Source organism: Pyrus communis, chromosome 7 (genome assembly GCF_041283825.1).
Source record: "Pyrus communis isolate YQ-2024b chromosome 7, ASM4128382v1, whole genome shotgun sequence".
NCBI classification, from domain to species: domain Eukaryota; kingdom Viridiplantae; phylum Streptophyta; class Magnoliopsida; order Rosales; family Rosaceae; genus Pyrus; species Pyrus communis.
Genome location: NC_142571.1, coordinates 12,484,810 through 12,506,616, shown reverse-complemented (window position 1 = coordinate 12,506,616; position 21,807 = coordinate 12,484,810). Strand labels below are relative to the sequence as shown.

General features: G+C 40.8%; 1 protein-coding gene and 1 pseudogene across 1 annotated transcript in view; both read left to right on the top strand.

Annotated features, from left to right (window-relative positions):
* LOC148695738 (uncharacterized) overlaps positions 1-10,421 on the top strand; it is a 191,924-nt pseudogene extending 181,503 nt beyond the window's left edge.
* A 267-nt stretch (positions 10,422-10,688) lies between these two features.
* LOC148695737 (uncharacterized) overlaps positions 10,689-21,807 on the top strand; it is a 58,637-nt gene continuing 47,518 nt past the window's right edge. Inside the window, exon 1 of the mRNA XM_088697384.1 lies at positions 10,689-11,028. Coding sequence (XP_088553510.1) covers positions 10,821-11,028 — 208 coding nt within the window. The 5' untranslated portion in view covers positions 10,689-10,820. The remainder of the gene's footprint in view (positions 11,029-21,807) is intronic.

The window sequence follows — 21,807 nt, the reverse complement described above, 5'->3', positions numbered from 1 at the left end:
AAGTTTGGTGAATGATTATGAGTGAATGCATGTGAATGTGGCTAGGTTGGAAAGCTGGAATTGCTGGAATTGTAATGTACCCCACGGCATTGATTGTGTTTGAGTGTTGTGGCTGCAATGTTTGTTGGTTAAAGATGCATGTGGATGTATTATACAATGGGAAAGTATGTGATTGATAATTAGGGTGAATGGTGGCTGCAATGATGAAGTGTGATGGCTGAAAATGCAAGGGAAATGCACGGCATTGATTAGTTTTAGGTGCATGTGGCTGCATTGTTGTGCAATGATGGAGGAATAAGTGCATGTGGTTGAATTGGTGATGAATGTGCATGTCAAAGAATGGATTTGGCTGCAATGGTGTGTAGTTGGGCTAGGTTTTAAGTGCATGAAATGGACCCAAATTGCTCCCCCTTGCATGGCAAGGAATGGTGTTTGTGTTGAGCCCATGGCAAGGTGTTATGTAATTGGGTTTAGGGCCATTGTTTTGTATCCTCAAGTGCATACAAGGCCTTCAATTTCATCCAACACTTGGGCTCCAAGCATTAAGCTATCTATCCTTAGCCCAATAGTGCTCCAAAAGGCTCCAAAACACTCCACAATGCATCCTTTCGTCAAACACGTCCTATTATCCTGAAAACACACAAAAGAAGCATAAAGGACTAAAATAACTAAAGAAACATAACGTAAATGTACGAGAACAAGCCATTTAAGTCGCATGAATATGCTCCTATCATCCTCAACATGAATGCATAGAAGAGGTACAAGCAAGAATCATTACGCTCTATGAAAATTATAAGTGTTGACGAGGCATTCGTTACTATGATTGCATGAAACTTATGCCAAGAATTCGTTTAACGCGATTGTTTATAAGCAACCTCCACTACTTGTGAATATAAGTTCGTAACTATTAGGTGAAACTCACTTATATTCTAGCGTCATATTCATGCATGAAAATTAAGCGTGCACTCTCAATAAACATACATAAATAAGTTATCAATCAAACGGTTAAACAAATTGAATCACAACTTATGAAACGCAATTAGAAGTAATCAAATCAAAATGTAAGCATAAACATATATTTCGAATTTCCTCATAACTTTGAAATCAAAGAAACACCTAAACATTCCAACAACTCAAACTTGAATTGTATGAACGTTTAGGCACTCTTCTCTTCCATTCCTCATACGTACAAAACAAAGATAATTGAAATTAAACATTGAAATCAAAGAGACACCTAAACATTCCAACAACTCAAACTTGAATTGTATGAACGTTTAGGCACTCTTCTCTTCCTCTTCGTTGTAGCATAAGGTCTAAGGATAGTTTGATGGTGTGAATGGTTTGGGTAGTGGTGGAGGAATGGAAGGATGGTGTTTGGATTTGTAGGGGAGACTCACGGCACAAAGGGGGTGGTTTGATGGTCTACATTTCTGCAATGGATGAGTTTATGGAAGAGTGTTTGGAATGGGTGAATTTCTGGCACAAAGGCCTTATTTCTGTGGTGAATGGATCCCCTCCTTTGTGGCTGCAATGAAGGTTTATTTATAGGTGAAATGGGGGGAACATGACAGCTAGGAACTTGGTGGAAATCTGGAATGGTGATGGGAGATGCATGTGGCTGATTTATGCATGTGATTAAAGGGTGGAAATGCATGTGCAATGTTGGAAATCTGATGGGAGAAAGGTGGATGCATGTGTTGGCTGATTTAAAGAATGTGAGGGAATGATGAAAGGGGAAACATGACAGCTAGGATGAATGCATGTGAATATGCTAGAAATCTGATGGGAATGAATGATTAAATGTGAATGGCTGATTAGAATCTAGGGTGCATGTGGGTTAGAAATGCATGTGGATGAATGTTTGAATGATTAAAGGGGAAACATGACAGCTAGGTTGGTTGGTGGCTGCCATGGAGGTGTGGAATGATGGAATTGCACAAGGGGAATGCATGTGCACGGTTTTGGTGTGGAGAAATGATTATGGATGCATGTGTTGAATGATTTCTTGGTGAGGGATGTGGAGTGGCTGGAATGATGAAAGAATAAAGGGTGCATGTGGGTTAATTAATTAAAGGGAGTGCATGTGCAATGTTGTTGTTGGTGCAATGATGGAGGAACAAGTGCATGTGGCTGAAATGTGGAAGGTGTGTGGCTACTTCAAGTAGGAATCCTTGTGACATCAACTCTTCAATTTCGTCCATTCCTTTTGCTCCAAGTATAAGTTATCCCTTCCAAGTCCAATTTTGCTCCAAAATGCTCCAAAATGCATCTTTTTGCTTCCTTAGCCACATGAACCTAAAAACACACGAAAATGGCTTAAACGCCAAAAACAACTATGAATTAACAATATAAATGCACGAAAACAAGCTAAGTAAGTCGCCTAAATATGCTCCTATCAGGGACCCATAAAATCAATACCCCAAACATCAAAGATTTCAACACTAAAAATGGGGGTTTGCGGCATTTGCTGTTTAGGACCAATATTGCCCGTTCTTTGGCATCTATCACAAGACATGCAAAATGTTCTAGCATCCCTAAAGATGGTAGGCCAATAGAAACCACATTCTAACACCTTAAGTGCTGTTCTTTGAGTGCCAAAGTGTCCCCCACAAGCATAAGTGTGACAAAAGGTTAGAATAACATTAAACTCAGAATCGTGCACACACCTACGTATAACTTGGTCAGGGCAATATTTCCATAAATACGGGTCATCCCACACATAAAACCGTGCCTCTTTCTTCAATTTATCACATTGGTGTTTAAGTAATTCACTAGGAACACGTTTAGACACCAAATAATTCACCAAATCAGCATACCACGGTTCACTTACCTTGACGGACATCAGTTGCTCATCTGGGAACGTCTCTATGATAGGCACGGCATCCTCCTCATGCACCATACGGCTCAAGTGGTCAGCCACCACGTTTTCACTTCCTTTCTTGTCCCGGATTTCGATATCGAACTCTTGGAGAAGAAGCATCCAACGAATGAGTCGTGGTTTGGCCTCCTTCTTGGTGAACAAATACTTCAATGCTGCATGGTCAGTATAAATAATAACTTTAGTACCAAGCAAATAAGAACGAAATTTATCTAAAGCAAATACAACAGCAAGAAGTTCTTTTTCAGTGGTAGAATAATTCAATTGTGCATCATTTAAAGTCCGAGAGGCATAATAGATAACATACGGCCTCTTTTCCTTCCTTTGCCCCAAAACAGCTCCTAATGCATAATCGGAAGCATCGCACATAAGCTCAAAAGGAAGGCTCCAATCCGGTGGAATTATGATAGGGGCCGAAGTTAGTGTTTCTTTGAGGTGATTGAACGCCTTCTCACACTCCTCGTTGAAGTCAAACGCCACATCTTTCTGGAGGAGACGGCAAAGAGGGTTTGAGATCTTGGAGAAGTCCTTGATAAATCGCCTATAAAATCCTGCATGACCAAGAAACGAACGAACCTCTCGAACCGAAGTAGGAGAGGGTAAGTAGCGTATAAGATCTATTTTCGATTTATCCACTTCAATTCCTCTTTCTGAAACAATATGCCCTAGAACTATGCCTTGTCTAACCATAAAGTGACATTTTTCCCAATTAAGCACAAGGTTAGTTTCTACACATCGTTTCAAAATCATTGTGAGATTTTCCAAACAACCATCAAATGAATCACCAAACACACTGAAATCATCCATAAATACCTCAATAATCTTTTCCACAAAATCTGAAAAGATACTTACCATACACCTTTGAAACGTGGCCGGAGCATTGCATAAACCAAAAGGCATGCGACGATAAGCAAAAGTACCAAAGGGGCATGTAAAAGTTGTCTTTTCTTGGTCATCCGGCGCTATGACAATCTGATTATATCCAGAATAACCATCAAGGAAACAATAAAAAGAATGACCGGCTAACCTTTCAAGCATTTGATCAATGAACGGCAAAGGGAAGTGGTCCTTCCTTGTGGTGGCGTTGAGCTTCCTATAATCAATGCACACTCGCCAACCTGTTTGGATACGGGTTGGCACAAGCTCATTCTCAGCATTCTTCACCACTATCACTCCGGACTTCTTTGGAACACATTGCACCGGTGACACCCAACGACTATCAGAGATCGGATAAATCACTCCACAATCAAGAAGTTTGATAATCTCCTTTTTCACAACTTCCATCATTGGAGGGTTGAGACGGCGCTGAGCCTCTCGAGTTGGTTTAGCCCCCTCCTCTAGAAGTATGCGATGCATGCACGTAGTCGGGCTAATTCCCCTAATATCGGCCAAAGTCCATCCAATGGCCGTCTTGTGCTCTTTCAACACTCGAATCAACTTCTCCTCCTCTATGGCCGTGAGTGATGAGGAGACAATGACGGGCAATGTCTCGTTTTCTCCCAAGAAGACGTACTTTAAATGATCGGGCAACGGTTTAAGCTCAAGTACGGGTGCCTGAATCACTGAGGGTAACAACTTATTAGTGGAAACTGAAATTGAAATTGGGTTAGAAGGCTTACCAAAGTGTTGTGGCAATGACTCAAGTGCAGCGACCATCTCGGCCTCATCTTCACTTCTAGGCACGGCAAAACCAGATTTTTGCCCAATTCCTTGTGCAATTGTTGTTTCAAGTGTATCCCTCTCCAAAGAATCGAGAAATTCCTGCGCCAAATCATCAATTATATCAATAGAAAAGCAAGAATGATCGTCCTTAGGAAATTTAATACTTTCAGAAAGATTGAAATCAATGACTTCCCCATCAAATTCCATCGTTAACGTTCCTTTAAACACATCTATCTTGGTGCGGGCTGTCTTCATGAAGGGCCTCCCTAATAAAATCGGCAATGGGGTGGAATGGGGTGAATCCTCCATGTCAAGCACGTAGAAATCCGCTGGGAAGATCAAATTATTCACCTGCACTAAGACATCTTCCAATACGCCCTTTGGATAGGCATTAGATCTATCGGCCAACTGAATAATCACACCATCATTTTTCAATTCACCAAGGTTCATTGAGGCATAAATAGAGTATGGCATGACGTTAATTGAAGCTCCTAAGTTTAACATAGCATGTTCGAACTTAGTTTGACCAATAATACAAGGGATTGTAAAGCTACCTGGATCTTTGCATTTAGGTGGTAGTTTCCTTTGTAGCACTGCAGACACATTCTCACTTACCTGGACCACCTCCTTGTTTGAAATCCTCTTCCTCGTTGTGCAAAGCTCTTTTAAGAACTTGGCATACTTAGGGACTTGCTTGATTGCATCAAGGAGCGGAATGTTGACTTGAACTTTCCTAAAGGTTTCCAGAATGTCCTTTTCACTCTCCTCCTTCTTTGATTGCCTAAACCTGCTAGGAAAGGGCACGTTTAGTGGAATAGAACTTGACAAAGTCAAATTTGGACTTACCTTAGGCGTGTTGGACGGTTTTGGCACAATAAGGGGTTGCGGCAAAGTTTCTTTCACCCTTGCCGTGGCCTTCTTTGCTTGTTCCTCCTCTTCTTGTAGCAACATGTCCTCTTCTTGACTTGTTTTGGACGGCCTTGGGGTGGTTCCGACCTCCTTACCACTTCTCAAACTTATGGCGTTTGCAGATTCGAATCCTCCTTTCGGAGTCACCTGCGTTGAACTTGGTAACTTGCCTTGTTCTCTATTAAATTGCCCCATGAATTCAGCCATTTGTCCCGGTTGTCTCTTCAACTCCTTCACCTCTTGAGCTTGATTCTGCACCTCATTGGCGTAATTGTGCATGTCCTTTGTTTGTTTTTCTTGCCCCTGCGCCAATGTAGTTAGCAATTGAATAACTTGAGAATTATCAAAAGACGAACCTGAGTTGTTTTGGGACGATGGTGGTTGGTTGGATTGGTATGGTCGCGGGAATCCAGGTGGGTTTTGTTGAAATCCCCTTTGTGGTGCAGATTGTTGGGCAGGTTGTTGTGCATCTCTCCATCTGAAATTTGGGTGGTCTCTCCAACCTGGATTATATGTGTTAGAATATGGATCGTTCCTCGGTTGGTTTTGATTCCCATAGCCTACGGCATTGGCAGATTCCCATCCCCCATTCTCTATTAATTGAGGGCATGTCTCGGATGGATGCCCTTGCATTGTACACACGCCACACACTTGGTTTTCTTGTGATTTTGACCCCTTGACAACCTGAGACACGAGAGAAGTAAGATTAGCCAATTGTGACTGAATATCAGAAATTGCACTTACCTCATTCACACTTTGTTGTCGTGGCCCTTCTCTTTGTCCAACACCTTCATATTGTTGTGCATTTAGAGCACGGTTTGCAATTAGGGTCTTGGCTACCATGGGTGTTTTGTCCACCAATGCACCTCCCGCCGAAGCATCGAGCATTTGCCTTTCAATGGGAAGAAGGCCCTCATAGAAGTATTGAAGGAGAAGCTCCTCCTTCATTTGATGTTGAGGACATAATGCAACAAGGGTTTTAAAACGCTCGTAGTATGCCGGAAAAGATTCTCCTTGACTTTGTTGGATTCCGCTAATTTTCTTCCTCAAGGGAATGACTTTTGAAGTAGGGAAGAACTTTTCCAAGAAGGCTCTCTTCATGCTCTCCCAAGAAGTAACGGTCCCGGGTGCCAATTCATAAAGCCAATCCTTAGCCTTTTCCACAAGAGTGAATGGAAAAGCCTTCATCATCAGAATGTTCCCATCGACATTTATGGGTGTCATGCTCGAACAAACAACCTCGAACTCCTTGAGATGCTTGTTGGGATCTTTCATGGAAAGCCCATGGTACTTTGGAATGTGGTGCAACAAGCTTGACTTCAATTCGAATTCATCGGTCTTGCCTTGGGCAGCCGCGGGGTATTGAATGCAAAGAGGGGCTGCATTGGCCAAACCTGAGGCAGAAACCTCTTTAATGGTTCGATTGTCCACGGCCATGGTTGGTACTTCCTCTTTAACCCAATCCGTGGCTTCCTCTTCTACTTCAGGTTCGGGACTAGGAGGATTAGACTCTTGCAATTTCTTGTTCCTTCTCAAAGTCCTCTCGAAATCACCGTCAAAGTCGGAGATATGCTCACGAACAGGTTGTGAGCTACGGGTCATAAACTAGTACCTACACACAAAAGTAAACAAGATAAGTAACCAACTTAATAGACTTGGCACAAGTAAGAAAACAAGTTGCCACACACGGCACAAAAACACATACACACGGTGCAAAAAAAATTAAAACAAAACAAAAACTAAACAATTTAAACAAGACTCAAGACAAGGGATTAGCAACTTTGCCAATCCCCGGCAACGGCGCCAAAATTTGATGCGTGATTTATACGCACACAAATTAAACCCTATTTGTGACAATTGTAGTAATGATGTAAGTAGGGATCGTTCTAACCGGGGATTAACTAGGGGTGCTAATCTAATTTGAATTGACTTGAAAACACAAAATCTAAATGTAAATACTCTTAACAAGACTACTATGACTCAGAATGGCTTTGAAAAACTCAAACTGCCTAAAACAATCAAACTGACTCAAATAGAAACTAGAACTTGATTTAGACGAATTTGAAACTGTTTATGACTCCAAAAGCTTAAAGATACAAAAATAAAACAAATACGAATGATTAAGACTCAACAAAATATGGGGGAAATGTGTTTGGACGATATTAAATTAAATGGACAGAATATAATTAAAGGCAAAATGTAAATATGAATGTGATGAAAATATGGATGATGGAATAGCCAAGGGGTTCTTCTCCACACATGTTACACTTGCATACAATATTGATTCTCAGTTGGTCTTTCGATAAGTTGTGAAACTCAACACCCCGGGTTAATTAGGTCCGCTTAAATTAACCGTCAAGTTCTCCTTAAGTCAATGAATTGGATGGTTAGCGCAACGCAATTCACCACATTCTCCAAAAGTCCTTTACGTGAAAAGCACAATAAAGATACAATCAAAGATCATTAAGCATTATGAAAACTATAAGTATTGACGAGGCATTCGTTACTATGGAATACGCATGAAACTTATGCCAAGAATTCGTTTAACACGATTGTTTATAAGCAACCTCCACTACTTGTGAATATAAGTTCATAACGATTAGGTGAAATTCACTTATATTCTAGCATCATATTTATGCATGAAAATTAAGCGCGCATTCTTAATAAACATTCATAAATAAGTTATCAATCAAACGGTTAAACAAATTGAATCCACAACTTATGAAATTCCAACGAAAGTTAATCAATTCATATTGCAAATATAAACATAGTTTCGAATCACGCCCTAGCTAAAGGGGGTTTAGTTCCTCATAACTTTGAAATCAAAGAAACACCTAAACATTCCAACAACTCAAACTTGAATTGTATGAACGTTTAGGCACTCTTATCTTCCATTCCTCATACGTACAAAACAAAGAGAATTAAATTATAACTTTGAAATCAAAGAAACACCCAAACATTCCAACAACTCAAACTTGAATTGTATGAACGTTTAGGCACTCTTCTCTTCTTCTTCGTTGTGGCACAAGGTCTAAGGAGATGTTAAGGGCTTTAGATGTATGTGGAATGGAGTAGGGAGTGGTTGGAGATGGAAGAATGGATTGATGGGGAAGGGGCACTCACGGCTAAAGAAGGTGGAGAGTGAATGTGGTGTGTTGTGTATGAAAAAAAAATGAGATCCTTTGGTAATGGGAATGCAAGGGCTTTTATAGGAGAAATGGAGGTGCAAATGGCTGTTTGTTTAAGCATGCATGTGGTGGAAAACAGCTAGGAAAGCTGGAAAGCACAAGGATCCCACGGTATTGACAGTTTTTGATGTTGGAATTGCATGTGTGTGCTGAAAATGGGAATGAAGGCCTACGGCATTGAGTTGATTTCTGGTGGTTGTGAGGTGGAAAGCTGGAAAGGCATGTGAATGCATGGAAATGGGAATGAATGCCACGGCAAAGTTTGGAGAAAAGGTGTGTGAATGGGGTGATTGAATGATTAAAGTGCATGTGGGTTAGAAATGTGGCTGAAATGATGAAGAATAATCTGGAAATGCAAGGTGGAAAGCTGGAAGTGTGAGTGAAGGCCACGGCAAGGGTGTTTTCTTGATGTTTTTGGGGTTATGATGCATGTGAATGCATGTGAATGATAGCTAGGGTGTGTGATGATGAGTGTATGTGGAATAAAGATGAATGGTGGCTTAATTGAATGAGTGGGAAGCTGGAAAGTTGAAGGGGATACACGGCACAAGGTTTTCAGGATGCATGTGTGTGCGAATGGTGGTGAAAATGCATGTGATGAAGAGTGAATAAAGAAATGCATGTAGGGTTAGCTAGGTTGGCTTTGTTTGGGTGCATGTGTTTGGTGGGAACAAAGGGGGAAGCACGGCTTTGATGGTGTTTTGTAAAGGGGAAGATGGTGTGTGTAATTGCATGTGTGTGAATGTGGGTTAAAGTGATGCATGGCTAGGAAATGTGAGTGCATGATTTGCATGTGTGTGAATGTGATAGCTAGGGTGAATTATATGTGGAATAAAGATGGAGAAGGTGGTGTAATGATGCATGGTTGTAGTTTAAGGTGTTGAATATGGATTTGCATGGCCTTTGAAGTGATTGTGGGTTTTGGAATTGGAAGGAAATGCATGGCCTTGGGGTTGGTTTAAGAGAGAATGGGCTAGGCCCTTTGTTTTATGTCCAAAGTGAATATAAGGCCTTCAAATTCGTCCAAACTTTGGCTCCATGGATAAGCTATCCAATCCATGCCCAAAAATGCTCCAAATAGCCTCAAAATGCACTTTCTTGCTCCCGCGCCCTTAGAACCTGAAAACACACAAAAGAAGCATAAAAAACTAAAATAACTAAAGAAACATAACGTAAATGTACGAGAACAAGCCATTTAAGTCGCATGAATATGCTCCTATCAGCTTATAAACAATCGCGTTAAATGAATTCTTGGCACTAGTTTCATGCTCATCATAGTAACGAATGCCTCGTCAACACTTATAGTTTTCATAATGCTTAATGATCTTTGATTGTATCTTTATTGTGCTTTTCACGTAAAGGACTTTTGGAGAATGTGGTGAATTGCGTTGCGCTAACCCATCCAATTCATTAACTTAAGGAGAACTTGACGGTTAATTTAAGCGGACCTAATTAACCCGAGGTGTTGAGTTTCATAACTTATCGAAAGACCAACTGAAAATCAATCTTGTATGCAAGTGTAACATGTGTGGAGAAGAACCCCTTGGCTATTCCATCATCCATATTTTCATCACATTCATATTTACATTTTGCCCTTAATTATATTCTGTCCATTTAATTTAATATCGTCCAAACACATTTCCCCCATATTTTGTTGAGTCTTAATCATTCGTATTTGTTTTATTTTTGTGTCTTTAAGCATTTGGAGTCATAAACACTTCCAAATTCGTCTAAATCAAGTTCAAGTTTCTGTTTAAGTCAATTTGATTATTTTAGGCAGTTGAATATTTCAAAGTTATTCTGAGTCATAGTAGTCTTGTTAAGAGTCTTTACATTTAGTTTTTGTGTTTTCAAGTCAATTCAAAGTAGATTAGCACCCCTAGTTAATCCCCGGTTAGAACGATCCCTACTTACATCATTACTACAATTGTCACAAATAGGGTTTAATTTGTGTGCGTATAAATCACGCATCAAATTTTGGCGCCGTTGCCGGGGATTGGCAAAGTTGCTAATCCCTTGTCTTGAGTCTTGTTTAAATTGTTTAGTTTCTATTTTGTTTTAATTTTTTTTTGCACCGTGTGTATGTGTTTTTGTGCCGTGTGTGGCAACTTGTTTTCTTACTTGTGCCAAGTCTATTAAGTTGGTTACTTATCTTGTTTACTTTTGTGTGTAGGTACTAGTTTATGACCCGTAGCTCACAACCTGTTTGTGAGCATATCTCCGACTTTGACGGTGATTTCGAGAGGACTTTGAGAAGGAACAAGAAATTGCAAGAGTCTAATCCTCCTAGTCCCGAACCTGAAGTAGAAGAGGAAGCCACGGATTGGGTTAAAGAGGAAGTACCAACCATGGCCGTGGACAATCGAACCATTAAAGAGCTTTCTGCCTCAGGTTTGGCCAATGCAGCCCCTCTTTGCATTCAATACCCCGCGGCTGCCCAAGGCAAGACCGATGAATTCGAATTGAAGTCAAGCTTGTTGCACCACATTCCGAAGTACCATGGGCTTTCCATGGAAGATCCCAACAAGCATCTCAAGGAGTTCGAGGTTGTTTGTTCGAGCATGACACCCATAAATGTCGATGGGAACATTCTGATGATGAAGGCTTTTCCATTCTCTCTTGTGGAAAAGGCTAAGGATTGGCTTTATGAATTGGCACCCGGGACCGTTACTTCTTGGGAGAGCATGAAGAGAGCCTTCTTGGAGAAGTTCTTCCCTACTTCAAAAGTCATTCTCTTGAGGAAGAAAATTAGCGGAATCCAACAAAGTCAAGGAGAATCTTTTCCGGCATACTACGAGCGTTTTAAAGCCCTTGTTGCATCATGTCCTCAACATCAAATGAAGGAGGAGCTTCTCCTTCAATACTTCTATGAGGGCCTTCTTCCCATTGAAAGGCAAATGCTCGATGCTTCGGCGGGAGGTGCATTGGTGGACAAAACACCTATGGCAGCCAAGACCCTAATTGCAAACCGTGCTCTAAATGCACAACAATATGAAGGACTTGGGCAAAGGGACCCCCCACGGCAACACTTGAATGAGGTAAGTTCTCAATCCGATATTCAATCTCAGTTAGCTAATCTTACTTCTATTATGTCTCAGATGGCCGAAGGAATGAAGATATGGTGCGAGATTTATACGCACACAAATTAAACCCTCTTTTTGTCAAATTGTAGTATATGTATAAGTAGGGATCGTTCTGGACCGGGGATTAGGAGGGATTGTTAATCTCTTGGAAACTGACTTTAAAAACGTAAAAACAATATAAAACACTAAACTAGACTCAAAGAATTCAAAAATACTTTAAAACATAAACTAAATTGATTTCTAATTAAATTGAACAATAAAGTAAAGGGGGGATTGTGTTTGGACGAGATTAAATTAAATGGACAAATTGTAATTAAAGGCAAAACGTAAATATGAATGTGATGAAAATATGGATGATGGAATAGCCAAGGGGTTCTTCTCCACACATGTTACACTTGCATACAAGATTGATTCTCAGTTGGTCTTTCGATAAATTATGAAACTCAATGCTCCAAGTTAATTAGGTCCGCTTAAATTAACTTTCAGATTTCCCTAGATTCATTGGATTGAATGGAATACGCATTACAACCAAATTATTCTTAATCAAAGTCCCTAACTATGGAATACGCATGATAGAGACATTCAACAAAGATCATTAAGTTCAACGGAAATCATAAACATCGACGAGGCATTCGTTACTATGGAATACGCATGAAACTTATGCCAAGAATTCGTTTAACGCGATTGTTTATAAGCAACCTCCACTACTTGTGAATATAAGTTCATTACGATTAGGTGAAATTCACTTATATTCTAGCGTCATATTTATGCATGAAAATTAAGCGCGCATTCTTAATAAACATTCATAAATAAGTTATCAATCAAACGGTTAAACAAATTGAATCCACAACTTATGAAATTCCAACCAAAAGTAATCAATTCATAATGCAAATATAAACATAGTTTCGAATCACCCCCTAGCTAAAGGGGGTTTAGTTCCTCATAACTTTGAAATCAAAGAAACACCTAAACATTCCAACAACTCAAACTTGAATTGTATGAACGTTTAGGCACTCTTCTCTTCCATTCCTCATACGTACAAAACAAAGAGAATTGAATTTAAACTTTGAAATCAAAGAAACACCTAAACATTCCAACAACTCAAACTTGAATTGTATGAACGTTTAGGCCCTCTTATCTTCCTTGTTGTTGTAGCACAAGGTCTAAGGTGAGGTTTGGGGAATTATGGAAATGGATGAGGAATGGTGGAAGGGGGACTCACGGTTTGGATTCTAAGGGGAAGATGGGAAGCTCACGGCTAGGGAATAATGGAAGTGTTTGAGGGGTGTTGTGTTGTGAATGAGATGTCCATGAATGAATGAATGCAAGGGTATTTATAGGAGTAGTGGAGGGAACATATGGCTATGTCATTTGTAGGTGAAGTAGGTGGATGTTGTAGGTGAGGTAGGTGGATGTTGTAGGTGAAGTAGGTGGATGTTGTAGGTGAAGTAGGTGGATGTTGTAGGTGAAGTACATGTGTTTAAATGGTTGAAATGTGTAGATGATTATGAGTGATAAGTGATAAGTGTATGATATGTTAAGTGATAAGTGAATGATTATGATAAGTGATAAATGAATGTATGATATGATAAGTGGTGAATGATATGTGGTGAATGATAAGTGGTAGTGTTTAAGTATTTAAAATAGGGAACAAAGCCCTTCCTTGCATGGCAAGGAAGGGAGACACAAGGAAACACACGAAATGTCCTAAGGTTGCTAGGAATGTTGTTTTTGTGTTCTAAAATGCGTAGGAGTTTTCAATGATGCTCAAACATGAGGTCTTTTTAGGATTTAACTTTCCTACTTCAAGTCTTCAATTTCGTCCATCCTTTTGGCTCCAAGCATATGATATCCATTCCAATCTCTAATTTGCTCCAAAAGGCTCCAAAAGGCATCCTTTTGCATACTTAGCCCTTAGAACCTGAAAACACACAAAAGAAGCATAAAGAACTAAAATAACTAAAGAAACATAACGTAAATGTACGAGAACAAGCCATTTAAGTCGCATAAATATGCTCCTATCAAGATACAAGGACCGATTGTATGTGGCGTATGTTCTATTCAAGGTCATCCTTCGGAAAAGTGCCCTCAATTGATTGAGAATGGTGGGTGGGAGAGTGCAAACGCCATTGGATTTCCAAGCCAAAATCAACCAAGGAATGATCCATATTCCAATACATACAATCCGGGTTGGAGAGACCATCCAAACTTCAAGTGAAGGGAGCCTCAACAACCTCACCAACAAGGAGGTTTTAGACAACAACCCCCGGGGTTCTACACCAAGCAATTCGGCCCTAATTCAAACCAAGCACAACCTGCCCAAAACAATCAAGGTACGTCGTTGGACAATGAAACACTTCTTAAGTTACTTACCAATTTGTCTCAGGGGCAAGAGAATCAAACCAAAGCTATGCAAAACCAAGACAAAAGGGTGGATCACTTGGAGAAACAAATTGGGCAGATTGCGGAGTTTGTAGGACAATTCCGAGACAAAGGCAAGCTCCCTAGCTCAACCATTGTCAATCCAAAGGGAGGGTTCGAATTTGCCAAGGCAATCATGTTGAGAAGTGGTAAGGAGGTCGGAACCACCTCAAGGCCATCCAAAACAAGTCAAGAAGAGGACATGTTGCTGCAAGAAGAGGAGGAACAAGCAAAGAAGGCCACGGCAAGGGTGAAAGAAACTTTGCCGCAACCCCTTATTGTGCCAAAACCGTCCAACACGCCTAAGGTAAGTCCAAATTCGACTTTGTCAAGTTCTATTCCACTAAACGTGCCCTTTCCTGGCAGGTTTAGGCAAACAAAGAAGGAGGAGCATAAGAAGGACATTCTTAAGACGTTTAGGAAAGTTCAAGTCAATTTCCCACTCCTAGATGCCATAAAGCAAGTGCCCAAATACGCTAAGTTCTTGAAGGAATTGTGCACTACAAGGAAGAGGGCGTCACATAAAGAGGTAGTAAGGGTAAGTGAGAACGTTTCCGCTATTTTACAAAGAAAGTTACCACCAAAGTGCAAAGATCCAGGTAGCTTTACAATCCCTTGTATTATTGGTCAAACTAAGTTCGAACATGCTATGTTAGACTTAGGAGCTTCAATTAACGTCATGCCATACTCTATTTATGCTTCATTGAACCATGGTGAATTGAAAAATGATGGTGTGATTATTCAGTTGGCCGATAGATCTAATGCCTATCCAAAGGGCGTATTGGAAGATGTCTTAGTGCAGGTGAATAATTTGATCTTCCTAGCGGATTTCTATGTCCTTGAAATGGAGGAAACCACCCATGCTCCATCCTTGCCGATTCTTCTTGGGAGGCCATTCATGAAGACGGCCCGAACTAAGATAGACGTGTTTAAAGGCTCTTTAACAATGGAATTTGATGGGGAAGTCATTGATTTCAATCTTTCTGAAAGTATTAAATTTCCTAAGGACGATCATTCTTGCTTTTCTATTGATATAATTGATGATTTGGCGCAGGAATTTCTCGATTCTTTGGAGAGGGATACACTTGAAACAACAATTGCACAAGGAATTGGGCAAAAATCTGGTTTTGCCGTGCCTAGAAGTGAAGATGAGGCCGAGATGGTCGCTGCACTTGAGTCATTGCCACAACACTTTGGTAAGCCTTCTAACCCAATTTCAATTTCAGTTTCCACTAATAAGTTGTTACCCTCAGTGATTCAGGCACCCGTACTTGAGCTTAAACCGTTGCCCGATCATTTAAAGTACGTCTTCTTGGGAGAAAACGAGACATTGCCCGTCATTGTCTCCTCATCACTCACGGCCATAGAGGAGGAGAAGTTGATTCGAGTGTTGAAAGAGCACAAGACGGCCATTGGATGGACTTTGGCCGATATTAGGGGAATTAGCCCGACTACGTGCATGCATCGCATACTTCTAGAGGAGGGGGCTAAACCAACTCGAGAGGCTCAGCGCCGTCTCAACCCTCCAATGATGGAAGTTGTGAAAAAGGAGATTATCAAACTTCTTGATTGTGGAGTGATTTATCCGATCTCTGATAGTCGTTGGGTGTCACCGGTGCAATGTGTTCCAAAGAAGTCCGGAGTGACAGTGGTGAAGAATGCTGAGAATGAGCTTGTGCCAACCCGTATCCAAACAGGTTGGCGAGTGTGCATTGATTATAGGAAGCTCAACACCACCACAAGGAAGGACCACTTCCTTTTGCCGTTCATTGATCAAATGCTTGAAAGGTTAGCCGGTCATTCTTTTTATTGTTTCCTTGATGGTTATTCTGGATATAATCAGATTGTCATAGCGCCGGATGACCAAGAAAAGACAACTTTCACATGCCCCTTTGGTACTTTTGCTTATCGTCGCATGCCTTTTGGTTTATGCAATGCTCCGGCCACGTTTCAAAGGTGTATGGTAAGTATCTTTTCAGATTTTGTGGAAAAGATTATTGAGGTATTTATGGATGATTTCAGTGTGTTTGGTGATTCATTTGATGGTTGTTTGGAAAATCTCACAATGATTTTGAAACGATGTGTAGAAACTAACCTTGTGCTTAATTGGGAAAAATGTCACTTTATGGTTAGACAAGGCATAGTTCTAGGGCATATTGTTTCAGAAAGAGGATTTGAAGTGGATAAATCGAAAATAGATCTTATATGCTACTTACCCTCTCCTACTTCGGTTCGAGAGGTTCGTTCGTTTCTTGGTCATGCAGGATTTTATAGGCGATTTATCAAGGACTTCTCCAAGATCTCAAACCCTCTTTGCCGTCTCCTCCAGAAAGATGTGGCGTTTGACTTCAACGAGGAGTGTGAGAAGGCGTTCAATCACCTCAAAGAAACACTAACTTCGGCCCCTATCATTGTTCCACCGGATTGGAGCCTTCCTTTTGAGCTTATATGCGATGCTTCCGATTATGCATTAGGAGCTGTTTTGGGGCAAAGGAAGGAAAAGAGGCCGCATGTTATCTATTATGCCTCTCGGACTTTAAATGATGCACAATTGAATTATTCTACCACTGAAAAAGAACTTCTTGCTGTTGTATTTGCTTTAGATAAATTTCGTTCTTATTTGCTTGGTACTAAAGTTATTATTTATACTGACCATGCAGCATTGAAGTATTTGTTCACCAAGAAGGAGGCCAAACCACGACTCATTCGTTGGATGCTTCTTCTCCAAGAGTTCGATATCGAAATCCGGGACAAGAAGGGAAGTGAAAACGTGGTGGCTGACCACTTGAGCCGTATGGTGCATGAGGAGGATGCCGTGCCTATCATAGAGACATTCCCATATGAGCAACTGATGTCCATCAAGGTAAGTGAACTGTGGTATGCTGATTTGGTGAATTATTTGGTGTCTAAACATGTTCCTAGTAAATTACTTAAACACCAATGTGATAAATTGAAGAAAGAGGCACGGTTTTATGTGTGGGATGACCCGTATTTATGGAAATATTGCCCTGACCAAGTTATACGTAGGTGTGTGCACGATTCTGAGTTTAATGCTATTCTAACCTTTTGTCACACTTATGCTTGTGGGGGACACTTTGGCACTCAAAGAACAACACTTAAGGTGTTAGAATGTGGTTTCTATTGGCCTACCATCTTTAGGGATGCTAGAACATTTTGCATGTCTTGTGATAGATGCCAAAGAACGGGCAATATTGGTCCTAAACAGCAAATGCCGCAAACCCCCATTTTTAGTGTTGAAATCTTTGATGTTTGGGGTATTGATTTTATGGGTCCCTTTCCTTCGTCACATGGGTTTCTTTATATATTGCTTGCTGTGGACTATGTGTCGAAATGGGTGGAAGCAAAAGCCACCCGAACTAATGATTCTCGAGTGGTTGCAGATTTTGTGAAAACTAACATTTTTGCAAGGTTTGGAATGCCACGAGTGCTAATCAGTGATGGAGGTTCCCATTTTTGTAATCGAACCATCGAGGCGTTGCTCAAGAAATACAATGTCACACATAAGGTGGCCACACCTTATCATCCTCAAACGAGCGGGCAAGCCGAGGTTTCGAATAGGGAAATCAAGCAGATTCTTGAGAAGACCGTGGGGCCTACAAGGAAGGATTGGAGTTTGCGCTTAAACGATGCATTGTGGGCGTATCGCACTGCCTACAAAACCCCCATTGGGATGTCACCTTTTCGGCTCATCTATGGGAAGCCATGCCATCTTCCCGTCGAACTAGAGCATCGTACACATTGGGCCGTCAAAACGTTCAATATGGACCTTGATGCCGCAGGTTTACATAGGAAGCTTCAATTGTGTGAGCTTGATGAAATCCGAAATGAAGCATATGAGAATGCCCAGATTTACAAGGAGAAAACAAAGGCATTTCATGACAAGATGATTCGTGCCAAGACGTTCTCTATTGGGCAGAAAGTGTTGTTGTTCAATTCTCGCCTTCGGTTGTTTCCGGGTAAGTTGCGTTCCAAATGGGTTGGTCCTTTTATTGTCACTAATGTTTTCCCTCATGGTGCAGTGCAAATCAAAAGTTCAAGGACGCAGCAAGAATTCAAAGTGAATGGGCATCGATTGAAGCCCTATTACGAGATGTTTGAGGAGCATGTCGTGGAGGAGGTAACCCTCCATGCCGTGGAACCTAGTTAAGCTTAAACGGAGGTACCGTCCGGCTGGAAGACGTTAAAGCAAGCGCTACTTGGGAGGCAACCCAATACACTGAATAAAATAAAGTTCTCCATTGATCTCCGATTTGATAAAAAAAAAAAAAAAAAAAAAAAAAAAAAAAAAAAAAGATACTAAACATGGAGAAAGATGGAGCCTTCACAAAGGACGTTTACGTGAAGCCCCACTACGAGGCGTCGAAGCAGAAGGCATAGAAGCGGGAGGCATAGGGGCGGAAGGCATCGGAGTAGAAGGCATAGGAGCTAGAGCATTCCAGGCCTCAATACTTGGCCAAACGCTGGATGACCCAGGAAAAAGGTGCCTCTGGAGATAAGCCGCAAGCCTTTGACGGTCACTTTGAATTCGACCCTCAGATTCTTGCAGCTCATCAAGCTTCCTCTTCATGCCCGACGAATAGTTATTTGCAAGCACATGCAAACTTCTATTCTTGTACTTAAGCTGCTGGACCTCTTGCTTAAGATTTTCCACCTCTGCCATCAATGATTCCACCTGACGGGAGCGGGCAAGCAGGCGTTGGCCCATGTTGGACACAGAGCTTGCACACTGAACACTAAGTGCTAGGGACTCTTGAACGGCCAACTCATCGGACCGTCCTGACAGCAGCCTACTATCTTTTAGAGTGAGGAGGTTCCTAGCTACTATTGTAGCTGTTGTGGCGTCCTGCATCACGGAGTCTTCACCTGTAAGAAGACCGTTAGAAGATAAAAAAGAAGGGCGCCATACATTACCTTGACGGGGCGCAACCAGATCGCTGCTGAGACTCAAATCTAAGCAAAGGTTCGATGAGTTTGCCATTTTTTCAAAAGTGTTCAAAGAGAATGGGTGGATGGAGTAAATTTTCAAAGGGCCGGAGACGATTTTCAAGAATGGGAGATCTTCAGAGTGTGTATGTTGGCGGTGATCGATACCTCTATAAGAAGCCAAGACGACGCGTCCACCGATTAAAAAAAAACCGGAATTTCCGACGTAATTTAGGCGACGCTTTCTTGGCTTTTCAGATGGCGTGTTCAACTTTGTCAAAAGATTTCTTCTTTTCAGAAAACACGTGGAGGCCATCATCGCAACTACACATCTTTAGCCGACAAGCGCAAAGTTCGGCGACGCTTTCTCTGCTTTTCAGAAAATGCGTGCAGCTTTGTCAAAAGGAACCGCATCCGCACTACTACGTGTCATTCAGAAATCGGAGGGGCGTCTGCTCAGAAATCGAAGAGGCGTTTTCAAAGATCGAAGAGGCGCCACTATTTCAAAAAGCCGGATTTGCAGGATCAAAACGTTTGTCGACGAGGGTAAAAGAACAGTACCACCACTTGATATTATCTCTATATATGTCGACCTTCATCTTTTATGGCAAGCCCAACTCCTCCTCACCTCTGAGGGCGCACTCCCAGCAAAGCCTTTCGAAATACTCATTTTTTTCTTCTTCCCCAAAGATGATACCAGATGCCTGGAGTACAGATGACCCAGGAGGAAACAGCACAACAAATACATGTGCTGATTCATTCACCGCTTCTTCAAAAGCAAAGGTATCTCATATCATCAAGGTCAAAAGCAAAAGTATCTCATATCATGCTCTTTCCCTGTCTTTTTCTTTGTCCTTGTTCTTACTCGCATGGCAAAGTGAAAGAAGCAATCAGCCGGCACTTGGAGTCAGTCTTTCGATCTGGAGCCGACTGCCTGGAATCTATTCCTGGTTGCTTACCTAGCGTTGCTCTCGAGTAGTCATCTTCAACGGAGCAAGTAAGGCAAGTGAAAATGATACATTGAAGCATGTGGAGACAAGCAACAACTGCATATGCTGAGCTATCCTCTAACCCTCTTCAATACGAATTGGAAAGATTGAACAAAGAAACAGATAAAAGGAGGAAGCTCAGACCTTCGGGGAAGACCAAAAGAATCCTGCTGCCCAGTTCAAGAAGTAGCACAAAGGAAAATCAACGATGGGCAAAAACCAGTTCAAGAGTAAGCCTGTGGAATCACAAAGATCAAAGCCTCAATGCAATCACCAAGGAGAAGAGGGCATTTACACTCTATAACCGGATTTGCGTCCCTAAACTCTTCTCTTTGTTAAGTTACATTCTGCCATGTTTAGTATGTTTAGTTGCTTTTTGTGTGTTTACTTATGTTTTGTGTGAATCTATGCTTAAAACATTGAGGACAATGTTTGATTTAAGTGTGGGGGGGTAACTAAGTATATTTAATGCAAATTCGTGGGATTTTATCACCCATTACTTCAAATGTTGTTCCTTGCTATTTTAAGGTGTTTTTTTTAGTTGTTTTAGAGTGTTTTAGTATGTTTTGTTTTTAAAAAACTCCGAAAATCACATAAAAATTTGAAAAACATGTTTTGAAAAGCCTAAAAAGAGTGTTTTGAGTCGTTTTTGTGTGTTTGTGTCTTAGGGTACCTTCCAACACAATGATAAGGATTTGGTTTGTAATTGCATGACGGTTAAAAAGAGTTACTAACATAGAGAAAAGTTTGATTTACTCTTGGTATGTGCTTGGTTATGGTTATAATGTATGACTTCACATGCAATCATAAAAGAAAAATTCGTTTTTGTAACATGCCTGAAGGAAGGAACTCAAACAAACACTACAACCCTGTGAGACTCGAGCCATTACTTTCTTTGGAGAGTTATTTTTCTGTGATTCTTTGTTTTCTAAAGTTGTTGCATGATCTCATTATTCCTTGCTTGGTTGCTACTTAGAATGCAATTGTATCATGATAGAACTAAATGCTAGAACTTATATCCGTTTCATTCAAAGCATGACATTGAATTGCATAACATATATCAAGATGAAGTTGTGTAGTTGCCATCATAGCCAAATAGCCTTACTTCCCATATTTCGTATATGTTGTAAGTTTTAACCCCGTTGAGCCTTGTTTAGCCCATGTTCTTTGTTCACCCTTATCATCCTCACCTAGCCTAGATTAGGACCATCTGTACCCTTGTTCTTGAAGCATAGTAAGCATGACGGAAAATGAATTCCTTTTGAGTTACATTATGCAAGAAAATGAGTGTGGGGGAGTAAAAGTTTGTTCTTAAGTTTATATGTATGTTTTGAGATTCAAAAGAAAAAAAAAAGAAGAAAAGAAAGAAAAGGAGTGAAAATAAGTAAGAATGAACTCACAAGCGTTGATGGTTGAAGAAAGGGTCCAAAAAAGTTGAATATGGCCCTAAGTTTTGTGTGATTCCCCCTTGGGTGTTCAAAGTTGATTTTGCGTTCTAAAGGGAATTCTAAATGTCTAATTCATTACTTTGCTCACTATTGCTTAAAGAACCTTTGTTTTCCATATCCCTTCTTTGTTAGCCAAACACCTTTAGCCCCGTTTCAACCCTTATGCTTCTATCTTGATCGTTATGTGTTCAATAATGTGGAGTTTGGAATTGATATGAGCTTATGGAATCACTGGTTCTCATTCTAAGTAGTAGCATTCCATTCATGAGATCATATTCATGTCAT